This window comes from Vigna unguiculata, chromosome 9 (assembly GCF_037176805.1).
Source record: "Vigna unguiculata cultivar grain cowpea cultivar isolate G323 ecotype 2 chromosome 9, ASM3717680v1, whole genome shotgun sequence".
Taxonomy (NCBI): Eukaryota; Viridiplantae; Streptophyta; class Magnoliopsida; order Fabales; family Fabaceae; genus Vigna; species Vigna unguiculata.
This window is the reverse complement of record NC_140800.1, coordinates 37,965,715-37,986,109: the sequence shown is the minus strand read 5'-3', so window position 1 is coordinate 37,986,109 and position 20,395 is coordinate 37,965,715. Positions and strand designations below refer to the sequence as shown.

General features: G+C 32.0%; 1 protein-coding gene across 2 annotated transcripts; it reads left to right on the top strand.

Moving 5' to 3' along the window:
* Positions 1–9,192: 9,192 nt before the first annotated feature.
* On the top strand, positions 9,193–19,715 carry LOC114163788 (uncharacterized). 2 transcript variants are annotated; one of them, XM_028048109.2, is made up of 5 exons: positions 9,193–10,275; positions 16,467–16,617; positions 16,704–18,373; positions 19,141–19,213; positions 19,551–19,715. In XM_028048109.2, exons 1-3 carry the CDS (start codon positions 9,413–9,415, stop codon positions 18,207–18,209), a joined length of 2,520 nt encoding a protein of 839 aa, XP_027903910.1. In that variant the 5' UTR covers positions 9,193–9,412; the 3' UTR covers positions 18,210–18,373; positions 19,141–19,213; positions 19,551–19,715. The 2 variants fall into 2 exon arrangements, with proteins under 2 accessions (XP_027903910.1, XP_027903908.1); XM_028048107.2 differs by lacking the exon at positions 19,551–19,715 and having other exon boundaries at positions 19,141–19,528.
* Positions 19,716–20,395: the final 680 nt, after the last annotated feature.

Genomic DNA, 20,395 nt, shown 5'->3' with positions numbered 1-20,395 from the left:
ACACAAAAACGTACGGATTCATTGTCTTGTCGGATGCGAGTTGAATTTGGTGTTTCTTTACAAACTTTTCTATGTTCTTTCCACCCCTCTAGTCTATACGGTGCTACCTAGGTAGTACTAGCAATGTTGTAATTCCCATTTTCAGTGGCACCCAACTTGACTCTTCTTATCCTTGGTCCCCTACCTCTTCTGCAACCAACGCCATGCATGCTCCTTTCTTCTTAAATTTCAAGTCATTCACCGAATAATAACAATTACGATTAAATGGAAGATTGTTCAAGGATATCGACACTTACATTTCCTTTACCCAATATCTATGTATTCATCGCTTCTTACTAGTTTAATAGTGTGTTTGGATAAAAACTTCATTACAAACTAATTAGATTAATTTTGTATTTTTAAATGTTTTATTAGAATGAAATTACCTTCAAATAACACTAATAACATTGATAGAATATTAAAAAAGTGTCACTTTTTTAGATTTCAATAGGAGTAGCATTCATTGAAAAAAATGATAATTATTAAAGATTACCTTGATAAACATTATTATAAAGGGATATCTCATGAAAAATAATTCTTTAACAATTAAATTTTAACAACTTTCTATCATAACTTTGAGTATTTTTTAAGCGATTTTCTATATTTTTATTTTTTTTATACTCTAAAACTATTTAGAAGATGTCATCTTATTAAGTTGTAAGATAAAATTATCAAAATACCATTGTTCATAACTTATTTACTTTCTAAAAGTTCTTACAATATTTTTCTCTCTTCTTTTCCATCTAACCACAAAGACATCTTACCACTCCACAATATTTTTATATTAGTCAAATATTATATTTTATTTTTGTTTTTTTATTTGTAAAATTTAAAATAAAAGGTAAGAAATCAAACGAAAACACAACACATTCGTGATTACAATAAAAATATATGAAATAAAACAAACATGTCGTTTGCCTTTGCGATAAGAAAGTCATCTGTATCTGCATAATAATGATGTGATGTGATTAAAGGCATTTTAACAATCTTAAGGCGAAACTACCAGTCCCATTCTCATTTTATTGGCGACCCATACAAGGCCCATCACAAACTGCTTTTTATTGCTGATTTAAATAGTAATGTTTGGATGAGTTTAAATATGTGAGTTAATTTAGAAGTTTGAATTAGATTGATTTGGAAAAATTTTAATTTCTATACATATAGATTAAATGGAAATTAATTACGGGTTAAACATGTTTAGTTAAGTTGAGAAGTGGGTTAATCCATAGTTCATTAGAAATAACTCTTTATTATTTTTTTTATAAATTTTGTATTACAATTATTTACTATTTCTATATATATATATATATATATATATATATATATATATATATATATATATATATATATATATATATATATATAAATAATATGCGGATTTTAATGGGGCAGAGAGGTGCTTTAATTTTAAACTTTTTTAAATTTATAATATATATATATATATATATATAATTTATTAAATTACAGGTAATATATTTTAGAAATTGATGAAAATTAAATTGTGTATTTTTTTCATTTATTTTATAAAGCACAAAATTTAGTGTTAATAAATAATAAAACATAAAATTAAATATAATAAAGAATAAAAATATTTAGGTTTAATTTATTTTTTGTTCCTCTTTTTGTCAAAAATTGATCCTACAATAATGTTAATTACACCAACAAAATAAACCATATATTAAGAGTTTCAATTTTAATAAAAAAAGTCATTGATCTGTTTTAAAAAATTTAACGAAATTTATCGTAAAAGATCAAATTGTATCAATTTTTTAATAATTGGGACCAAATTAAAACTAAAAAAACTAGAGGATCAATTTAACATTTTAAAACCAAAACATGAATCAAAAGAGTAATTAAACCAAATATTTTTTAAGATAATTTTTATTTTCTTTCTTATTATCTTTTTAGTTCTTCACAAATTGTAATAATTTCTCACTCTAATATTGTAATCATTTCTTACTCTCATATGTTTTCTTTTTGTTCTTGAAGAAAAAGAAAGTTAGATACAAACTCATTATTTTTGCTCTCATTTCTCTTCTATTACATCCCTTTCTTATCTCTTGTCTCGACAAACATTATTTTTTATCTCATGAACTTTTTTGTATATTCATTTTTTTTATGAATATAGAAGAAAAATAAATAATGTATTATGTGTTTTTTCATAACCAAATTTTAATTATGACTTGATTATAATATATTTTCTTTTAATAATTATGTGTCTCAATCATAAAAAAAAAAATACTATGATAAATTATTTTTTAATGTTATTTACAAAAGAAAAGTATATTGATAAAAAATAAAAGAATAAATTCATTTTTTAAAAGTGATAAAAAAGAAACTATTGATGAAAAGAAGATAAACTCTATTTCTTCACATATTTTGAAGCATTAGACTAATTATCAATTCAGTTAGAGAATTCATTTATTAAAGCATTATACTAATGATCGAATCTAATAATCTCAAAATTATATTACTTTAGCCCCTCCAACATTTTTTGTCAGATCCGTCACTATATATATATATATATATATATATATATATATATATAATTTTATTCTTTTAAAAGACTAAAATATTGTTCAATAATATTTATATAATTTTAATGTATAATTTATTTGATTGTTAAAATATGTAAGTTGATATTTTAATTTTTAATTATTATTTTTATAATAATGTTGTGTGATATAAATAAACACTTTTGATTGTAATCTTATAAATAGAATGAGTTGAGTATTTCACCATATTGGAATACAAATATAAAGACACTCTTTTTTCAATTCATGAAAAGTTTTACATTCTTCTAATAATAATAAAAGAAAATATATTTTCCACTCTTCTAGTTAATTTATCCCAAATTATTTGATATTATTTGATATTTTAATATCAAAGTATCATTTTATTGGTGTTAGGTGAGTGTTGAGAAAAAAAATAGTGTTTATGTGTTATCTATCTCTCTCTATCTCTCTCTCTCTCTCTCTCTCTCTCTCTCTATATATATATATATATATATATATATATATATATATAAATAAAAGGAACCGATGTATCTTTTTATATTAAATTAAATTATCTTTATTAAGTTGCATTAATTCAACAGCTAAGTAAAATTTTATTACTATTCTTTTTGCAATCACTTCTAGCCTATACTTCACCTTTTTACTTCTTTTCATGGTTATCTTTTGCTTTTATATTTTTACCCATGATACAACTTAATATTTCACCTTTTTTTTCATTACTCAGATTTAGAAACCTGTTGACACCATCAAGCATATTTGATATCAAATATATTTTTTCATTTTCGTTAATAACAAATTTAGTTTTTACTAGAAATATTTATATAATAAATCAATAAGATTTTTAAAAATAGAAAAAGTAGTCTTTTATTTTCGGAAATATTTCTGTGGCCACGGTTGTTAGTAATACATGTCACCGCCCAGAGGCGGCGACTTTCTGCACCCCATAAATTTCTTCGGCACCCTATCAATTTTATAAAATAACCATTTTATTCTTGGAAAAGTGATTTCTGGATTTTCAGAATTGCTGAAATAACATTTTTTGGAATGTAATTGTTCGGAACAGAATTTTCGTAAGAAAATTTTTAAGATGAGATTTTCGGAAAAAAATTCCGGAACATGTGAAATACATTTAGGAACATATTTTTTTGAAACAATTGTAGTACCCCTACATGAAATGATTCTCGGAAAGACTTTCCGAAACATATGAAATATTTTTCAGAAAAACCTCTTTTGGAATGGATCTTTTTAGCATTTTCTTTCTTCTTCTTCTGTAATATTTGTCTAGTAGCAGTGGCGTCGCCAACAGTAGCGGTGATAATGAAATCAGGGGTGAGATGCAATGGTGGTGACGAGTATTTGGGTATTTTCCTTATATTTATGAGGTGGATAAAGAAATTGATGGGGGGTGTTAACAGTAATTGCCGCACACTCATGTTCCCACTAACACCATTTGTCTTTTGGTCCCTTTCTCGATCTCTGTTTGCGATGTTCTGGGAAACTTTCATAGCATAATTTAACCTTCTTTTTTTTTACACAATACCATATTAAGTCAATTCTTAAATTAATCAAAGTATATATTTAGCTTGCTACATTTGTCCATGGACCCAAAGAAATATGTATTTGAAAAAACATCTTATTAAAACTGAGTTTTACTCATTAGTACTAAAATATTTATGTTCATGAATGGTTATAATCATGCATATACTTTGAAACTTGCATAGTAAGATTAAAACGAATTTCTATTAATTAAAAATTAAATAGTTAAAATTATATATGTAGCATTCTAATATAGTAATTTTCATGCATTATCATAATATCTAATTATAATATAAAAATTTTGAAATGTATTTTCTAACCACGAACGAATCTCTAAGTGGCCATTTCAATAGTCAAAATCAATAACCATACGTTTAGGACTAGATGTCAAAATTTTAACTCGATTCAACAATTAATGAATCGGGAATCAAACTTTTACTAAGACTGTCCATAACCCAAAATAGGGTGGCGCCCAACGACAAATCCCTCGGTGCTCCCTGGATTTTAAATCGAGAGTTGTGTCCAAAAGTCCCTTTGTAGTGTCCAACGTCAACAAGTTAGTGAATTCATTAACTCTTTTGCGCCCAACGGTACTAAAGTTTTGTCAAACACAATTAAGTTAGTAACACACTATCTAATTGGCGCCCATCAACACTACAAGGGTAATGATAAAGATCGGTTGATAAGTCATAACTATGTTTTGTCAAAATTGATGATGATGGGTAATTAGGTGCATTAATTAGTTCTAACTTCCATGTTATATATGTTAAGACCAAACAATCTAATCTTAAGAACTTCAACAAATAATCTATCTCATGTAGACCATCTAACAATTTTGATAATAACAAACTCTCTAAGTGTTATGCAATTATAAGAGCATTCTAACATGTATTCTTGTTACGACTAAATGGATTTACAGATCTTATAAAGATAGTTCTATCACTAACCAATCAATTTAATAACCTCGTATAACGTTTTAATAGACGATATAATGGACCTCATCTAATAGATCTTAAGTGACTTAATAAAGTTCCAACCAAACCGTAATGACTGATGTTTTCCATATAAAGTTAAAATAAAATCCAACAAATATATTATCTTTATTCGAAATTGATTTTATGTTGGAATAGTATTATGATCATAGACTCCAATCCTCGATCCTTTTCTTCCGCGAGGGAGAAAGGTGCCATAGACTATGCGGCTCGCCACCAGTGTGCCAACCACCACAATTGGGTTTGCAACCGTCATGCGAACACACCACCGTTCAGAGCTCCGGCTCGTCGGTGGCACAACCACCAACAATTGTTTTTCCTACTTTTTTTTATTTTCTTCTTTAAAAAAAAATGCTTCTCTATTGGAACTTGTCGTGTTATTTTCATTTTGGTTTTTATGCAGATGTGAGATGAAAAGGGTGATGGGTATGCATGGTAATGGAGGAAAGTGATTTTGAGATTAAATGATGAGTATGAAGGGAGGTGTTCTAATGGCCAAATGGGTGCTGCTTTTGGGTCTCTGTTTTTTGTTGTTTTTCGCAGGTGGAAGACATGAGTGTGGAGTATGTAATGGTGGGGGAACTGATGAAGGTGAGTGTCGTTGTCCGAGAATGATTGAATGGGGGATGAGGAATGTAAAATGTGGTGTTATGATCAGATGGATGTAAATTTGTTGTTGTGTGTATTCTGGTTGCAGGTTGAAGTGGTCGGGTTCTGGCCATTTTCTTTTATTTAGATTTATTTGGATGCAAGGTTACAAGCACATGTAAATACATGAAAATGGAGGTGACAACAACTCCCACGGAATCAAGAATCAACAAAATAGAGCATAACATAACAACACATCATATTCAACATCATATTCGTTCAAGTGCACAACAAGCCACATATACTTCAAATCACATCTACGCAAGCACTCAAAGACTCTCAAGTCAAGTAACATACTTACCTCTTAGTGCCTCTTCCTCTCGTGCTCGCTCACCTTCTTCTTTGCCTTTTCTTTTTTCGTTCTCCCTTGTGTGCTCCTTTTCACCTTGTTGCTCTCTGCTAGTTCTCCTCTCAGCCCTTTCCTTTTTGTGCGCTCTTCCCCTCTGCGATGGAATTTTTTCTAATCTCTAAATACCTCTTATTTTCCCTCTTTTTAATCAGTCAATCCTCTTTCCTATTCCCCATGAGTTGTTTCCATCTTTCCCGTTTCATTCATCTTCTGTATGGATATTTAAAAAATGGTGAAAGCATGCAGCCGATCATCTTCCTGCCACTTTACAATAGCTATATTGCCATAATTGCCTGCCCATGTTACTGGTTGCCGCAGTGATATGCAAATACTTAAGATTTTCCATTTCATGCATAGACCCAAAAGTGTGCATAAAGAAAAGAGCTGACTTTCACTAATCGGATGATCGGACAACAAATGAACTTTTTTTTTTCATCATAATTTTTTTTAATTTCTAATTTAATTAATTAATTATTTTTCTTCTTTCTTCTTTCTTTTTTTTCCTTACATGTATTATTGTTTTTTCAAAAAGAGAAAAAATAAATAATAATAATAAAGACAAACCGAAAAAAAACAAAAAATAAAAAAAAACAGTAATACTAATAATAATAAATAAATAAAAAAGGGAGCCGAGATAAGATAAAAATTAAAAAAAAATGAAAAGGTAAAATAAAAATAAAGTAAAATTAAAAACAATAAATATAAAAGTAAAAGAAAATAAAAATAAAAAACAAAACCGGACAAAAATTGAAATTGAAATAAGATAAAAAGTAAAAAGTAAAAAAGTATATATTTGTAGTCAATTCGATGTTCACTATTTTTATATATTTTTTTTTATTTTTTAAATTAAATTTTGTTATCGAGACAAAATTGGGTGACGACATGTATGTATATAGAAAATTTAAGTAAAATTTTACCTTTAATGCAAATAAAGAAAAATCAACTAACATGAGTTTTTATGTGGCGATGTCTTATGAAAAATATAATTAATGAACTATTAATGAACTGAATTCATGGTTAAGATTATGTCACATTTTGTTTGTTGATTTTCTATGATTATTATTATTATTAGATTTTATTTTCTTTGATTTTTACATTATTTGGATAAAGAATTTTACCAATTTTAGAAAATAAAAACGTATAATATATGAATGGAGTAATAAGATTATTTTTATTTCTTAAATAGTTGATTTGAATGAAGTAATTGAAACATCTTAGATTTTCATTTTCTTGTTTGGATAAAACAATTTAATTTATCTTTTAAGACAAATTTTATTTTAAGAATGTCTAGATAACTAAACCCTACCCTTCGACCAAGACAACTTGTCTTGATTTTCGGTTAGGACGAACTCATCTTGACTTGGGTATACTCAGCTCGACCTTCGATCCAGACTAACTCAGCTCGACCTTCGGCCTGAACCGATTTCTCTTGGCCTTCAATCCATGCCAACCAATATTATTCTTCGACATGTGTGACCTATCTCGAACTTCGACCCGAGTTTACTTATCTTAACCTTCAGCTCGATCGACTCATTGCAACCTTCGATTTGATTAACTCAATTCGTCATTCATCTCACGACAAATAAACTCAACCTTTAGCTTGGGTCAAATTTGCTCGACCTTCAGTTTGATCCAAATTTGCTCAACCTTCGACCTATTTTGAATCGGTTTGACCTTCAACATGTGCTGACTTGTCTCGATCTTTTTCCCAATCGACTCGTCTTAACCTTTGGTCACATTGACTCGCCTTCACCTAAGACTCTAGTTGAATCATGTTAATCTTTGACTCAACTTGACCTTTTGTCCGAGTGAACTATCTCGATCTCTAATTTATGTTGATCTGTCTCTACCTTCGATTAAATTATCTCATCTTAACCTTCAACCACAATCGACTTGGCTCGACATTCATCTCGAGTCAAATCGGCTCAATCTTTGGCCTGATTGAATCTGCTCGACCTTTGACATTATCAAATTGGCTTAACATTCGGTCTGCGTCGAATTGGCTTGACTTTTGACCTACACCTAATTAATTTGACCTTCAGTCTGTGCAAACTTGTCTCAACTTTCAACTTGATCGATTGGTCTCGACCTTGGACACAAGGTGACTTATCTTATCTCGATCTTCGGCTTGATTGACCCGTCTCAACTTTTGGCCCAATCGACATGTCTTGATCTTCAGCTCGGGTTTAGTCATCTCGACATTCGATCGTAGCCGACTCAGTTCGTGCTTTGTCTCACAACAAATTGAATCAACAAATAACTTGGGTAGAATTGGATCAAACTTTAGGTTTGTCGAATCAACACAAATTTCAACCTACACCAAATGGTTTTTAATTTCTGAAACAAAATAAATAAGAATATACAAGTACATTTGTTTTTATTAGTTATATGTAAACATAATTTTATTTAAAAATATATTTGTATTTATTATATATATATATATATATATATATATATATATATATTCTTTTTACTCTTATAAATATAACTGATTTTTATTGATTTATAAAAAGACTATTCATCATCATTAGTCAATATAATGAAACATTGCTGTTACTTTTATTTAAATATATATTATTATAAAAATTAATAAAATATAATTTTTTATATACTTTTTATTATTTTAATAGTCAGTTTTCTTTTTTAATAGTTATTATAATAGTTTTTTAATTATATATGTATATAATATATTTGTTATTATTGTAATATGAAGTGAATATAGATTCGCATTCACTGATAAATAATATAAAAAATATGAAGAACTGAATTAAAAAATATGAAGAACTGAATTACTATTTTATTTTGGTAAATATGATTTTATCTATTAAAAAAAACATTCTATTATTACTATATACATATGCATACATGTTCAGAACAAAAGATACCAGATATAATTGAGATAATTTAAAGTATAATCCTGATTCACCATTAAATATAAATTTAATTTGAAATGATTACAATTAAATTTAAATCAGGTGTAATTAGCAAGGTCGAAAATACAGAAATCCAGGTTTCATACAAAAACAGCAAAAAATAAAATAAGATTGGTTCATCTTTATTGCTGGAAGCGATCTTGGGCCCTACACTTTCAATTTCCTCCTCTAGGAGTTTCAGTGGATAAAGTTGTGTGAGGAGAATTCAGGGTTTTAATACTTAATCTTCAACCATTGTAATTGTAATTATCCCAAAACAAACCCTTACATCAGGAATAGTGAAAATCTACAGGGACAGTTCAAAATTGGAAGAATAGAGAGAGGCCTGCAAGATTTGCACCAATTTCCTTCTAAGTCAGATTCATTTGCAATCACGGTGCCCCTGCCCAACACGTCTCCATGTCGACGCCGGAAGCGGAAGCGGAACCCTCCTCCAATCACATTGACTCTCTTCCGTTAGTTGACCTCCGCCTCATGTCTCAGCCCGAACTCTATACCCTCTCCATCTCTGCCGCCACTCACCGCCACCGCCGAGCCAGCGACAACGATTCCGTCATTCCCAAAATCGACCGTTCCAATTTCAACGAATCCGCGGGCAGCCGCAAACAGACCTACTCCAAACTACGTCTCAACAAGCGCAAACAAAATTCTGCGGTTCCCGCCTCCTCCTCTTACCACATTCCGGAGCCCGTGGACCAAGAAAACTCCCAAATTATCTCTCTGCTGCAGCAACTCTTTGGCGTCGAGCCTCTCCGCAACGCGCTGCGCCCTGACCGCGGTGATGCGGTGGACCGTCAACTGTTTCCAGTCCATGTTGAGTTCAAACAACCGCCTCCGGTGTCCGTGGCGTTTCAGAACGTTCCGATTGACGTTATTGATGCTTCTAATAGGAAGAGGAAACGCGGGCGGCCGAGGAAGAACGATAATTCGGTATCGGTTTTCGAGGAGGAGACCAAGAAGGTTAACGAAGAGGCCAGCGCAGTGGTCACGGTCAACGAGAGGGGATTTGGTATGGACGCTGATGGTTTGGATTATGATCCGTTTGGGGAGGAGTTGAAGAGAAGAACCGAAGGGTTGGAGACGGAGCCGCTGCTGTTGGAATTTTTGGAGACTCTGAATGGAGAGTGGGCGAGTCAGAGGAAGAAGAGGCGGATTGTCCAGGCCAGTGATCTTGGCGACTTGTTGCCAACCGGATGGAAGATAGTTATTACCCTTTTGAGGAGGGCAGGTCGTGCTTCTGTTGTTTGTCGCCGTTACGTAAGGTTTTTTCTACTCCTTTTCCTTTTCATATACTCTCTAATTACATGCGATTGTTTTCGTTCTTTGATTGGTTCTTCAATTCAATGTCTCGATACATACATAGAACCATGCTTTCATATTTTGTCTGGCTGCTTGTTATTGTGCTTGCTTGAAAACTGGGGAGGGTTGTATAATGCTTCTGAACTAGGTTTTAAATAGAACTGAGGTGATTAATTGAAACATTGTTGAAAATTGCGAACGAATAGGTGAGGTTGATTGGCCACAATTGCTGTTGCGAACACGTTGAAAACCTCGACATTGCACTCAAAATTGTGTTGTTGAGAGTTTTCTTAATCTTGCTAAGTGTTCCAAGGAAGTGGGTTTCTGTCTATTAAGCCCGGATACAGACACGAATACGACAAGGAGTGAGATACGACGGATACGACACGGAGTGAGATACGACGGATACGACACGGAGTGAGATACGGCTAAATTGAAAAAACGAATGACAAGGGACACGGACACGTCATGTATATACATATTAGTTTCAAACTTTTAACTAACACATTGTCAACTAACAAAAAAAGAATCTTATATATCTATCTAATATCCAAAAAAGTGAAAAATAATGATCATTTAAGATTTTTTCCTTATTTTTATAATCATAATAAAAACTTATGTGAGAAGTTTACTAATTTATGGGTTTTTTTAGAAAATCATTGAATTTGTGGTTATTAACATTGTGTTGAAGTCATATCAAAATCATGCCAAAGATAAAAATGTCTTTCAAATTGAACACTTGACACGTGTATCGTACAAGTATGTACGTGTGTGTCGGTGTCCGATGCGTGTTGGAACGCCATTGATATGGCGTGTCCGGGCTTCATAGGTTTTTGTACGTATCTGTAATTATCAACTGTGACTATTGACCTGCATCAGAGTTCAGCTGTTTCCTACGTGAATATTTGCAGCCTTTCTCTCTACTTGTTATAGACCTTTAGCATTTGGCTAGGTTTGCAAATGAATGTTTAAGAGAGAATATTGGGTTGCGATCGTGAAAGATTTTTTTAAACCATTGTGGCATTTAATTAGTACAATTAGAAGAGCTTGTCAAAATTTAGTGGTATTCAATTGAAACTTTTTATTACACACAAAAGGTCTCGTATTGAAAAATATTCAAATTTGGATGGATTATTTAGTAGATTGAATTATACTTTTCAGTAGAATGTATAAATACTACACTCATCTAACTCCCACTCGAACTCTCAAGTCTTTATTAGACTTTTTTGTTCTCTCATTACCAATAGTTCATTTCCTTTTGGTTGAAATTTATACGTTATTAGGTTACTTTCCCCTATCCTACATTATTCTCTGCAACCAGGTAAATAGATCTCTGTACTTTTTTTTTTGCCATTAGTAAACTTGTTTGGACGAATTCGTCGTGATCATCTCTAAAAAGAAAATTTCAAAAACGCATAAAGACTTTGCCTACTTGGGTTTTCTTTTGTGTCGGATAAAACACATATAAGTCTTATTACACCATTTCCAAACACATGTGGATTACCATTTTTAATGCTTTTTACCTCTTTCTCATCATGCCTCATTTTGTTTATTTTGTGTGCCTTTTCTAGGTCCTTTCCACGCCTTCTCAATTCATTGTTATGAGCAACTTAAAAAATTAAATACTAAAATTTTGTTTGAGTGTAATTTACAGATATTTGCAAACACTTGATTAGTATGATAGGTAAAGGAAAAAGAACTAGAATTAGCTATCAAAAGATTGGAAACATATTTTTTTATCCAAAACTTTTTTATTTCTCTGCTATCTTTTTCATTGACTTAATGTTCAATAAAAATATGATGGAGTCCCTTCAAATTTTGTAAATCCATAAATCTTATAAATATTTTCTATATAACAACATTGAAATTCTAACTAAAAAGTCTTGATTATAAAAGTCTTTTAAAAAAAATCTTATGTCATATGGTCTTGTAAATTTTACTGTGTTGTTTTATGCCAAATTAATCTTTTAAACCAATAATACATGTTATCAAACTAGGATATGACTAGTGAATCCGAAGACCTATTTCCTAAATTGTTCCCGAATATGAATAACAGGAAGATTCACTAGTAAAACATGGGTTTTGACATTTTAAAGTCAAGTAGATCGTTATTCAGTTGGTTAAGCTACTGACATTAGTTGTAATTGCATTGGTTCAATTCGTCGCACTTTGCTCCACTCTTTTCGACTACTTTATCGTTTCTCTACCTTCCCCCATTTGAGCCTACCATTGGACTAAAAGGAAAGTGAATTAGCATTATAGTTAATAGAGTGAAACATAAACTTCAACTTATTCATCACCAAAAAATATATAGACCATGATTCAAGTCATAACAGTAGTAACAAAAATAAAAACGGGTATGCATAATGGCATCTGTATGACCCAATGTTTTAAATAACTCACTATAGCAGTTCAGAGAGGGGCTGTTTTAGCCGAGCAGTTTAGTGTAATGGCTGTAACAGACCAAATATCAGGCTGAATGGCGGGTCCTATAGTAGTGTTTGTTGATTCCCAAAATAATCCCTCTGAACAGACATTAGGACTTTCTTGAGGGGCCATTTTTGGAGTTGAAATGATTAAGAAGACTTGGATTTAGAATAATTTCTATCAAGTAAACTTGGGCTTAGCAGGTATTTACTTGCATGTTTTGTTTAAGGATGTTATTAATTTCAAGTAATTCTTATCATTTTTAGAATTTACACACATTGCATACACTATAATTTTTTTTTTTTTTTACATTGTCGCTTCCCTAGTTATACACTATCTTTGTATATCATTTTCGGAGCTGGCTACTACACTTTGCTATCCGGAATTTAAAACATCAGCATAGGCCCTGCAAAAAAGCAAGTCATTAAATTATCGATATGGATTCATATTAAGTGCAACTTTTTTGATTTAGATAATTCAACGGTGTTTCAGCTCCAAAAACTATTGTGCATGTGATCTGAATTACTTAATCTCAGAATTGAACTGCAAGAATCTTACCACAACTCATACAATTCTGATACTTTGAATTTTTAAAGCATGACATTCTTTGCGCATGTTATGTTGAAAGCAGGAAAAATGGAAATAGGATACTTTTATTTTTCTTTTTTAATTTTTCTGGGAATAGAAGCATGAAGACACGAGTCTACTTTATGAGAGGAATAGGTGGTTTCCAAAAGGATACATTAATTTAAATCCCACAGGCCTATCTCTTTGGACATTGTTTGAGTTTATGACAGAATGCAAAGTACACATGTCCTTTCTACCAGTCCACTCAACTATTAAGAGTTTGAAGATGTTAAATTAAATTCTAATCAGAAAAGGAAAAAAAATGGAATTTTGAGTTTATGATTGCATGCAAGTTACACATCTCATTGCTACCAATCCACTGTACTATTGGAAAAGAGTTTCTAGCATAGTAGTTAATAGCGGATAGTGACGCAGACTGGTCATCCCCAAAACTGCTATAGCAGGATAGTGGTAATAGGATTACCATTGTTTTGATCCCTAACAAGATCTTATATTATATAATGTGTGTGTGTGTATATATATGTATATGTATATATATATATATATATATATATGTATATGTATATATATGCATGTATTGTGTATGTATTTGTGTGCATGGGCGCATGCTGAAAAAATATTGAAAACACCTACAAGTACAAATATTTTGATTAAGTTTCATATTCTTGAGGTCCAAACCGCAAAAGCTGCAAAACAACCAATTGCCATGTCCAAAAAACAGCCAACCATGAATCACCACTGTAGCTGAACGAAAAAACAAAGAAGAAAAGGTGCAATTCTTGTTTGCATGTCTCGCGGGAAGCGTTGCCAAAAACATTGTTGAAAATGTCGCCGATCCTTGCGATTTTGGATGTGAAGCGGTGACTGTAGCAACACCAACGTGCGATGTGACCTTCCCCGTGGGGGGTGCCACTCCGCTCTGTACCTGTGTGATAGTGACACTAGCGCATAATGTGGAAAAATTGGGATAATGGGCCTTTTTCAAATTGATTGAAAAATAACCTCAGTATTTGTTAAGTTTTCAAGAGAACGGGCTTTACGTTTATATTTTTTAAGCTATTCAGAAATTTTTTCTTTGTTTTAATTTATTTTTATATTTATATAATAAAGAATTTTAATGAAAATTATAAACTAATATTTAAACATACGTATATTTTCTGGTATAGATTTAAGATACAAGAGTATAATGATTAGTTATGTTTTGTTTTTAAATATGTGTTAGGTATTAAAATGTCGTTTTCTTGCATGACTTAAATTAGAACTTTTCAATCTTTAATGGTCTGTATTTTAAAGAATTTGACTTTATTAGTTAAAATAAACTTACAAATATTTAGATACATGTATAAAAACATAGTTTTAATAGTAATTTAAAATTTTGTAATCTTATATAGATATCAAATATTATCATAGTCATTTCAACTTATAGTGGAGATTTATAGTGGAGATTAATTGAAGGTGGGGTATATATTTGGGTTTTCCGATTTAATTACAGATAATTACATATTAGGAATTTTTATATTATTATTTCTATTTACACATTCAATAAGGATATTTTTCCTGTACCCCCATAATATGTTGCTGCATCCCCTTTGATTTTGAAATTATGACTCTGTCCTTTGTATTTTAAAATCACATTATCAATATCTGCAAATATTTGATATCTTAAATATCAAATATGAAATGGAGTTTAAGTTGGTTGCTGTATGTGAAAGGGAAGGAGAGAGATTAATGATGTGTTTAGTTTGATTTAGATGTTAACGTTAACCGTAGATTGGTTTAATATATAACAATGCACTGGCATATTTTCTTGGGGTTTGGAAGGGGTGGCTTGTACTTTTAAAATGTGTTTAATGGTATAAGCGAATATTATCTAGTCTTCTATTGAGAAAGAAGAACTGAAGATTTTTCCCTTTTTTTCTGAAAAATGTTATTATATATTTGGTTTCATCATAAGATATCCCTTATATTTTTCTTTTTCCGCTTTATTGTTGGTGTTCTCCATGGTCTTAAGTTCAATCAAATAGTAAATAAAAATTAGAAAATGTTTAAAATAGGAGACTTACTTGAATGCTGAAGGCTTCTAATTTATTTTGCAATCTATATTCTTGATTAATATTTTTTTGTTTGAAAATGAATGTTATAGCACTAATAGCAGTTAACTATAGATGTATGGAAAAAACTTGTGTTTGCCATATATTTTAGGGTGAGGGGAGATGAGTGGGTTTAGTTATTCGAAAAAAGGATCTTGTCTTTGCTCTGTACTAGGGAGAGTTTCCTGGGACCTTTGTGTGTGCTTTTTGGTTTTGATGGCTTTTTTTTTTTTGGTTTTAATAAAAAAGTATTTATTAGCCATTTTCGAGTTATGGGATTTTATTTTGGCAGCCATGATTTTTTCAGAATACCTTCAATCATTCATGGTTAATTAATATGAAGTTTGTATGTCTTGTGGTTTTTGCACTATTCGTCATCATTGTAATGAATCATTAGATCTCTGGTACTGATTTTTATTTTCGCTGTATTCAAGTTATGTGAATATTTTCTACTTTTAATCTTAGCCTTCTTATGATCTCTGAATTATACTGTGGCATTTTCGTTTTCTATTCCTGCAGACATTTTAAACTAGTTCGCTCCTACTTTCCCAGTAATATTTAGAATAATATATATATATATATATATATATATATATATATATATATATATATATACTTTTTTTTTTCTGTTTCTAACACATCCTTTATTATTTTTGCGTCTTGAGAATTTATTTTATTCACTCAAATATGAAATCCATATCAATCCCATCCTTCTTATTTCACCGTTAACATGAAAAGCTCATATGATATGAAACCATTTCACCTCAAAATGCTGCATTTTTTGTTAAAAAGATATCATGAAAAGTGGATGGAGAGATGAAAACATTTGGGAATTTGAGTTTGACATTAAAATGATAAAATTAATCTTTAAGGAATGATGTTGCTTTAAGTATTTTCTATTACTTATGACTTGTTAAGGATGAAGATATTTACTGTGTCAGATGTAACCTAAATTCTATTGGTTCAAATTTATCCATATATTGAACTGTTACTTTCCTGTAGACATTACCGTTTCTTACGATTGATTCTTATGTAATTTGATTCATCAGTCCTGGTGGGCACCAGTTTGAGTCTTTTAAAGAAGCTTCTGCGTACTTGCTTTCTGTTTCTGGTGTTCAAGATAAGGGCCATTTAAAATCTAGTTGTACTGATGATGGTGCTCAGCAATTGTCCAGTAGTATGAACATGGCATCTGAAAGTGTAAGCTAATTTATTAACGTCTCGTTTATTTATTTTTTCAATTCCAATAATGTAAAGAACTGCTTAACTTTTTGTAACACATGCAGAGTGTTAGTCATGTCCCTGCCGGAGCCACGAAGACTGATGCCAATGCAAATTATTTGTCATTAGCTGGTGCATCTATTCACAGTGGTCAAGAGAATCAGCTCCCAATATCATTATCAATTGAGAGTGGAAATTTCAACAGTGATCTACCTTTGGGTTGTAAATCAGGAGATGCTAGTGATGACTTTGGAGGCTTTGACCGTCAAACGGAAGATAAAAAACTGTTGGAGGCTGATAAGAATGATGGAAGTTCAGTTCAGGGATGTTCTCACGTGAATGATATAGTTTGTAATGTAGGAAGTGAGAAGTTGGTTGGTGCTATTGAGTCTACTGAGGCTGCATGCAATCTTTATATTCCTTTAGTTTTCTCAACGCCCTTCTCCAATAATAATAGTGACAATGGTCAAATTTCAGAGGATATAAATGCTGCGACATGCATAAAAGGGGGCATTAGTAATTTTGCTAGTCAGGATAAAAATAGTGGGTGCCCTGAAACTGTTCCCTGTGGAGTTGACAACAATGGGCTTGGGCTTTCTGTGAAATTAGTAGAAGAGAACACTCAAAAAATAAGTTTTGATAGCAGCACACTGGCTCCAAATTCTGAGGTGAATATATTTGCTGCTAAAAGTTTAGAGGATAGACATCTTATTAGTTCACAGGAGGATATGGAGATTGCAGATGATAAGGTCATTAATGATGACAAACAACTAATTGTGTGTGGCACAGACCAGGCTGAATTTAAAGATGTTTTTTCTGATGTTAAACTGCAGAGTAGTTCTGAGGGTTTTTCACTTGTCACATCTCATTGTGAACTTAAACATGCATCTCTAAGTAATATGGACAGGACACAGACTTCCGAGTTGAAGGACTCTGCTGAGGAAAATATTTTTGACAGTGATCTATTTAGCTCATCTATTGATGAAAGAACATGTGTTCACAGTGGCTACATTAGTAATGTTTCTTTTAGCTCTTGCACACAAGATGCAGTTGAGTATGGTGGATTTGATTTTTCTTCTGATCTTAAATTAACTAAGGATGTTAGTGATAATCATATTCTTTCTAATGAGGATGCCGTGACAAGATGTTTACAGGAGAGAAGTTCCTTGAATGACCAAAGTAGCATGATGGACAATCTTTTGCATCGTAGTTCTCAAAGTAACTTATTTTCTCTAACAGCTAATCAGCACCCTTCTGCTTTTCATGATAATGTGAATATCTGTGATGGAACCTTTGATGCACTCAAAGGTGTTGATGCTGGATACATGGAGCCTCAATTGGGCATTGTTTCTTGCAGCAATATTGCTGTAGATGCGTATACTAGTGCAAGCATTATGCAGGGAAACTCACAAGGATGTGTGTCTGTTCCTCTTGGTGGAAGTATATTAAACTTTGAGAAGAAAAGTGATGATGGTGTTAATAAAGCAAGTAAGCCTTGCTTATCAGAAAAGGCTCAGAATGAAGTTGAAATATTCCAAACTGACTCTATGGGTCTACCCAAATTTCTTTAGCAGTTAGATAGATTCAGATGCAGACATGGTGACACATGCATGCGGTGCAGGAAACATTTTCTTTAATAAAACTTGTATGATAGTTTTGCTGTGTGCTGGTAACCACAAGGCTCTGCTAGTGTATATATTTTCGATTTCCCATTGAAGATGATAAGCTAGAACAGGTAATGATTATATTTACGGTATAATAAATTATTTTCTGCTGGTTATTTCTCCATTTGTGCCTCTGGTCAAAGTGATTTTGAAATTCATAATGAAATTAAACCACGAAATTTGTTTTATTTTAATCCTAACACGGGAATAATAGGAATAAATACTTTAGACGTGGATGGATTTTGTATATTTAAAGAGAAACGATTGATTAACTTTGTTCTCTGAGCTAATACCCTTGTGCTTATGAGCTCTTGCCTAAACATCTTTTGCCTTATGTCACCGATGATGTCATTCGATATAGAGACAATGTGTGATTATGAAGCGGGTTCAACCACTAACCAGTGGTTTTGAGGTTTAGGGGCCTCTGCATCAAGAACATGGAAATGTCATGCTCTAGCCAATTGCAAGAATGGATATCATCATAAACACTATAATTAAGCTTTTAGGTTTACATGTAATTTTGTAGCTTTGATCACTTTCTTGCATCTTTTTTTATTGTGAGAATAGAATAGTGAAAAAACAGTTAAGCCAAAGACTGGATTTTACCATTACCTTGTTTCAATGTCAATGGCAGTAACATGTTGAAAACGGCTGTGCAAAAGTGGTAATTTATTTTGGTATATAATAGCTCAATTTGAAGAGATTTGTTTAAGAAACGTAAAGTGAATTGTCTGTTGTCTATACTGTATATTTTTCCTTGTTCTCTGGTTGCATGCTTCCTCTGCAGCTGATGACTTTCCGGGGTTTCTGATTTTGGTTTTATTTTGGGACATTACAGATAATTTCTTGAAGGCCGCATCATTTTTGTGGATAGATTCAGCTGGTCGTGCCGTGGCTTCTCCAATCCAGAGGTTATTTTGCAGCTCTGGTGTGATGCTTTGCTTGCTTCTTGCCAGAGCTCAGAAACCATTTTTATTTTCCTAGGAACAAATTTACTTTAGGTTGATTTTAGCTCAAAACATATTTTTTTTAACATCTGGTAGACTGGTATACTGATATCGAATTTTAGGTAGGTCCTTCAAATGAAGGAACTAGTTATCTCCTTAATTTTTTGAAAGAGGAATACCAAAATTATCTGGTGATTTTCGTCTTTCATACGTGGATCGCTCTTTGCATAACTCCTCTTTTATGTCCAATAGATACTTCCTAGTTTATTTTCTCTCTCATTTCGTCTTGTGTTTTTTTTAGAATTTCCGTGCTATTGCACCCTGGTCAGTACATCCCCGCACTTAGCAGGAGGACTTTTTTCCCTTGATTTTCTACATGATCGGTGGGGTGTTCCTGTATTCGAGGATCAATTATAAAATGAGGCTTGCTAAACTATTTTTTCGTTGCATGGTCCATGGTTTGCAGGTGAGTTTATATCCATTAGATGTACAGATTAATACTGATGTATGCTTAATAACGCTCTAACAGAATAATTGGTAGCATAAGTAATTGTGGATCATTGTGAACGAAACCAGAAATAAATGGGAAAAAATTGGATGAGTTTGCTTGCATGATTGGAATTAGAAGAGAAACTCGAACCTGCTTACCACAGCTTTTGGGCACAATCTTGTCAATGGCAATGTGCTGGTCCTTTACAGTTTATAGATTTCATTATGCATCCATGATCAAGTTCTTCAACATCATAGACCCAGCACAGAATAAACGTCGTGAATGGTGTAACATGGTGCTTTTGGAATGCATCATCGTGTAAGGTTGACTTGGTGAGAGGGTGAGATCAATGTGTTCATTTCAAGGTTTCAGTGTATTGGAACAGAACCATGGTTCGTTATAGCAATTATTATGCCAATCCTAGAGTGCACTCACGCAAAAACCTTGGGCAAGAGTTGACTTGTTCATTAAATGGGGGCTTAGAGTACAGTGGAAGGTTTCAATTCATTTCTCTGTGACCATGTAAGAAGAACGAGTATCCTTCAGTCAGAAGGATGGAAGATTTTCAAGCAGGTTTTTATGGATTGCAAATTATTGGATGGCGATTCTCTAGGTGTTGCTGCTGCATATTCGTGGCAGGGAGGCAACACTTTCCA

Excerpts from the sequence above, each read along its gene's own strand:
- LOC114163788 (XM_028048109.2), top strand. The coding sequence starts at position 9,413 with ATGTCGACGCCGGAAGCGGAAGCGGAACCCTCCTCCAATCACATTGAC. Across the intron at positions 10,276-16,466 it reads GTTTGTCGCCGTTACGTAAG|TCCTGGTGGGCACCAGTTTG; the intron begins GTTTTTTCTACT and ends TTGATTCATCAG. Across the intron at positions 16,618-16,703 it reads TGAACATGGCATCTGAAAGT|AGTGTTAGTCATGTCCCTGC; the intron begins GTAAGCTAATTT and ends TAACACATGCAG.